This window comes from Rana temporaria, chromosome 13, assembly GCF_905171775.1.
Source record: "Rana temporaria chromosome 13, aRanTem1.1, whole genome shotgun sequence".
NCBI lineage: Eukaryota > Metazoa > Chordata > Amphibia > Anura > Ranidae > Rana > Rana temporaria.
In genome coordinates, this window is record NC_053501.1 from 86267375 (window position 1) to 86273374 (window position 6000).

General features: G+C 41.7%; 1 protein-coding gene across 1 annotated transcript in view; it reads left to right on the forward strand.

Moving 5' to 3' along the window:
- LOC120920468 (zinc finger protein 37-like) overlaps positions 1–5621 on the forward strand; it is a 199390-nt gene extending 193769 nt beyond the window's left edge. The window contains exon 5 of the mRNA XM_040332581.1: positions 3730–5621. Coding sequence (XP_040188515.1) covers positions 3730–5546 — 1817 coding nt within the window. The 3' untranslated portion in view covers positions 5547–5621. The remainder of the gene's footprint in view (positions 1–3729) is intronic.
- The last annotated feature ends 379 nt before the right edge of the window (positions 5622–6000 follow it).

The following is a 6000-nucleotide window of genomic DNA, read 5'->3' on the forward strand; positions in this document are numbered from 1 at the left end:
TATATATATATATATATATATATACGCCCCTGTCTCCGGTAGCTCGCACTCAGAAGCGAACACGCATGCAAGTCCCGTCCACATATGTAAACGCCGTTCAAACCCCACATCGCCACATGCGTTGGAGCGTGTGCAACAATTTGTGCAAAATTTTAAAGCGTCGCCTATGGAGATTTTTAAGTACCGAAGTTTGGCTCCAATTCATGAGTGTGCGCAATTTTAACCACTTAAGACCCGGACCTTTAGGCACTGCGTCGCTTTTACAGACAATTGTGCGGTCGTGCGACGTGGCTCCCAAACAAAATTGGTGTCTTTTTTTTTTTTCACAAATAGAGGTTTCTTTTGGTGGTATTTGATCACCGGTTTTTATTTTTTGCGCTATAAACAAAAATAGAGCGACAATTTTGAAAAAAATTCAACATTTTTTACTTTTTGCTATAATAAATATCCCCAAAAATATATAAAAAAAACATTTTTTTTCCTCAGTTTAGGCAGATGCGTATTCTTCTACCTATTTTTGGTAAAAAAAATTGCAATAAGCGTTTATCGGTTGGTTTGCGCCAAATTTATAGCGTTTACAAAATAGGGGATAGTTTTATTGCTTTTTTTATTTTATTTATTTTTTTACTACTAATCAGCGATTTTTTTTCGTGACTGCGACATTATGGCAGAGACTTCGGACAATTTTGACACATTTATGGGACCATTGTCCTTTTCACAGCAAAAAATGCATTTAAAATGCATTGTTTACTGTGAAAATGACAGTTGCAGTTTGGGAGTTAACCACAAGGGGGCGCTGAAGAGGTTATGTGTGACCTCATGTATGTTTACAACTGTCGGGGGGTGTGGCTGTAGGTGTGCGTCGATTGTGAATCCCTATAAAAGGGATCACACAATCGATGCCGTCGCCACAGTGAAGAACGGGGAAGCTGTGTTTACACACAGCTGTCCCCCTTCTTCAGCTCCGGGGACCGATCGCGGGACTCCAGCGGCGATCGGTTCCCGGAGCTTCGGACGCACGCCCGCGACCCACGGCTGGAAACTAGCACAGTACGTACAGGTACGTGCATGTGCCCAGCCGTGCCATCCTGCTGACATAAATGTGCAGGAGGCGGTCCTTAAGTGGTTAAAGCATGACATGTTGGGTATCTATTTACTCGACATAACATTATCTTTCACATTATATAAAAAAATTGGGCTAACTTTACTGTTTTTTTTGTTATTTTTTAATTCATGAAATAATTTTTTTCCCCAAAAAAGGCGTTTGAAAAATTATTGCGCAATTACCGCGTGCATACGAGAAAAAAAGTTGCAATGACTGCCATTTTATGCCATTTTATTCCCTAGGGCAGGGCTCAAAATTTCAAGTCTTGAGCCACTAGCCAGGCCTCAAGGGTTACTCGCCACCAGTTGCCCTACCCAACCCCTACCCTGCTCAGCCCCTAATTCTGCCGCTAATCACGCCCTCATAAATTATCTTGTGAAATTACACTTAAATGTTTTATGCAGAATTAAGTTACAAAAATCAATATTAACATCTTTATCAGTTCCCCTCAGCACAGCCTCACCTGTGCCCACCCTTGCGGACTCGCTGTGCCCACCCTTGCGGACTCGCTGTGCCCACCCTTGCGGACTCGCTGTGCCCACCCTTGCGGACTCGCTGTGCCCACCCTTGCGGACTCGCTGTGCCCACCCTTGCGGACTCGCTGTGCCCACCCTTGCGGACTCGCTGTGCCCACCCTTGCGGACTCGCTGTGCCCACCCTTGCGGACTCGCTGTGCCCACCCTTGCGGACTCGCTGTGCCCACCCTTGCGGACTCGCTGTGCCCACCTTTGCGGACTCCCTCTTTTCTGCTTTTACCAAGCTATTGTCCCTTGATCTGTCTTCCAGCAAAATCAGTAACATTAGCAAAGGAGCGGTATATCACTCTGTTACAACTTGCATTGAAATTTCCTCTGCTCACTCACACAGCCCCGGCTCCTCCTGACCCCACGCCTGTAATGGATAACACATCTCCGCATTGGAGCGGCATTCTGTCTATTACAGGCACGGGGTCAGGCTGTGTGAGCGAGAAGAGCGGAGGAAATTTCAATGTAAGTTGTAATAGCGTGATATTCCGCTCTGCAATCCTGCGGCTTTCCTCCTCCATGCTCTCTGCCATCCGGGTGATTACTGGGAAAACAGCTCCCGATCAACCCCGACCGCTGGCAGTGCTCGCCCCCTCCCCCCCTCCAAGGCAGCCCAGCTCCTCGCCAGACCTTATTTTCCACTTGCAGAATGCGAGTAGGCAAGTGGAGAATTTGAGGTCTCTCCTAGGGTGTCTGCTAAAATCAAAATATATAATGTTTGGGGGTTCTGATTAATTTTCTAGCAAAATTTTTTGTATTTTTACATGGAGAGAAGTGCCAGAATAGGCCCGGTGGAGAAGTGGTTAAGCATTATTAAAAATCACTGCTCCTGAAAAACATCTTTTTTTTTTTTTTTTGCATTGATACATGTCCCCAGGTCCCCAAACCCTTTTTATGACAATAACTTGCATATAAGCCTTTAAAATTGTCTCTTTAGATTTTTCACGTTTGAGTCCCATAGACTTTAACAGTGTTCAGATGTTCGAACAAATTTATTGCCTGTTCGCATGTTCTGATGCAAACCGAACTGGGGGGTGTTCGGCTCATCCCTAATCAGCAGCTTTAAATTTTAAATTGGGCCGAAACAACTAATCGATTAATCGATTATGAAATTAATCGATTACAATTTTCATAATCGATTAATCGGCCAGTAACATAATGGGGTTAAAAAAAAAAATTAGCCCTTTATAGTACAAAAAAGAAAATCGCTACTGTAAATATTACTTTCACTGTCCCACAGTAAAAAAACGAACCCCTTACAGTAGCGATTATTTGCTCTATTTGTACTTATTTTTGTTTTTTTAATCCCGTTATGTTACTAAACGTCTCAGGCCTGGGTTCACGCCTCTGGTTTTCGGGTGCTTTTGCAGAAACGCACTACAGTTCATTTACATGTTTTCCTATGGGACACGTTCACATCCATGATTTTTTTTCAGCTGCTGCGTATTTGGAAAGGGGCAAGGACTTTTTAATGCAAAACGGTGCTATTTTATAATTTTTTTTTTTGGTTCAATATACTTCAATGGAGAAGCAGCATGTAATGTGTTTTTGCGGCAATTTGTGTTTTGTAATCTGTCCAACAACAAATTGGCCCAAATTTTTTTTAAATGCAAAATTGTATTTATTTTTTAAGGCTATTATCCGATTAATCGAAACCATAATCGGCCAACTAATCGATTATGAAAATAATCGTTAGTTGCAGCCCTAATTTTAAATCAACATATTATCCATTTACTTACATCACTAGTTGCATTTTTTATAAAAAGCAGCACCTGCTGATTGTGATTTTTCAGCATTATCTATTGTTTGATTTTCAGAGCAGTCTGTGTACTATAAAAACTAAAAAATGGCAGCCCCTTTTAGTTTTATATTTGTATGGTTGCATTATTATGCAGTGTCTTGGTAGCTTGTCTTTTCTAGATATCACAGAACGTGTCGGCTCGTATTTGAAACCCTGCAAAAAAAAGACTATAAGACAATAATGGCCCTTTATTAGGGTATATCCTTTACCAATTTATTTAAAAAAAAATTCTACTGCTTATATTTAGACGAATACATTTTTAAGCTGGTCAGGTACTCACGCTGTGTGCCTTTTTGTAGATGCCGCTAATTTCAACACAGAAGAGCTCCATAAATCTCTGCTAACACCTGAAAGATTGGCTGTGGAAGATATCTATTTAAAAGGTGACCTACGAAACAGTACAAAACCTCCTTCTGATGAAAAAGGGAGTCTACTAACTAGACATCAGTACAACTTCAGAAACAGAATTGCTGTGGAGTACAATATGTTTTTCGATAATGTAAAGGAAGTGAGAGAACTTAAACCTCAAAAATGCTTGCAGAGGAAGTCCAGATACAGCAAAATTGTATATGCCCCCAAATTCAAAACGGAGGAGCTACATTCATCTTTGTCAACCCCTAAGGAATCAATACTGGAAGAATTATGCTTTACAGGTGAGCTAGAAAATGGTACAAAAACTTCCTCTAAAGAAAATGGTAGTCTTTCCCCAAAATGTCAGTACAACTTCCGAGATAGACTTGCAGTGGAGTACACCATGTTTTTGGAAAATGAAGAGAAAGTTAGAAAACTTAAACCACGCACAAGCTCACAGAACAAACCAAGCTATAGCAAAATTATACATGCCCCCAGCTCTAACAAAGAACTGCATACATCTTTAAAACCTAAGGAATTGCCAGGGAAAGAAATACACTTATTAGGTGACCCAGAAAACGGTACAGAAACATTGCGCAGTAGAAATGGGAGTCTTCCCCCGAAGCGTCATTACAACTTCCGAGACAGACTTTCTTTAGAGTACACCATGTTTTATGATTCTAAAGATAAAGTGAGAGAATTTAAACCTCCCAAGAGCTTACGAAAGAAGTCAAGCTTTGGCAAAATTCAGCAGTGCACTTTGTCTTATGAAGATGAAGTAAGAGAACCTCCCAAGAGCTTGCAGAGGAAGTCCAGCTGTGACAGAATTGTAGATGTCACCAGTGTCGATACAGAAGAGCTACACTCATCTTTTTTAACACCTGTCATATTGACAGGGGACCTAGAAAACAATACAAAAATATCCCCTGATAAAAATGGTAATCTATCCCCCAAGCAATACAATTTCAGAGATAGAGGTGCAGTGGTGTACACTGGGTTTTATGACAGCGATGAAGAAGTGAGAGAACTTAAACCTCACAAGAGCTTGCAAAAGAGATTAAGCTATGGTGATATCCAACCAAAGTGTGGCCGTTACAGTTGTAGTGAATGTGGGAAAAGCTATAGTCAAAAACCAACACTAGTGAAACATCAAATGATTCATACAGGCATTTCCATCTATGTTTGTTCAAAGTGTGATAAGTGTTTCACTCAACGTTGTAACCTCAAGAGACATGAGAGATCTCATTTCGTGCAGAGACCTTGTGTCTGTTCCTACTGTGGTAAGGGCTTTACTGAATCTTCATCATTGCTCAAACATCAGAGAATTCACACTGGACTTAAGCCATTTGCATGCTCGGAATGTGGCAAGACCTTCAGCATAAGTACCTACCTTATTGTCCACCAGAGAACTCACACCGGCGAGAAGCCCTATGTCTGTGGAGACTGCGGGAAAAGCTTTACTCAAAGTTCCAGTCTCATCACACACCAAAGAACTCATACAGGCATAAAACCATATGGCTGCATAGAATGTGGGAAGGGCTTTTCTACTAGTTCCCACCTTATCACTCACCAGAGAACTCATACAGGAGAACGTCCTTACCATTGTGGGGAGTGTGGGATGGCCTTCAAGCATAGCACCCATCTTGTTTTACATAAGCGTAAGCACACTGGTGAGCGGCCCTACAAATGTGCTAAGTGCCCGCGGGCTTTTTCCCAGAGACCTCAGCTTTTAAAACACCAACGAAAACTTCATGCATATGAATAGTTTTCTAATGTCTACTTTTCAATCATCTTGTAATAATTTATCATTGTATACAGCTGAAAAATATATAGAAAAAACGAATTCAGATTGCATTCCTCCTGGCTCCCACAACAAAGCCTTCATTAGGACTGTTCAGTAAAAAAAGGAGGTTTAGTGCAGTCAGCCCTAAGACCCCTTTCACACTGGGGCATTTTTCAAGTGCTTTGGCGTTCAAAAAAAGCGCATGTAAAGCGCTTGAAAGAAGCCTCATCTGCAATCCCAATATGAAAGTCTGAGTGCTTTCAGAGCCTTTTCACACTGCCAGCGCCTGAAAAATGCTGGTAAAGCTCCGCTCAGACCCCTTTCACATTGGGGTGTTTTTTTAGGCGCGTTGGCGGTAAAAAAATCGCATCAATGGGAAGGGGCGCTTTTAGGAGCGGTGTATTCAACGCTCCTAAAGTGCTGCAAAGAAGCTGCT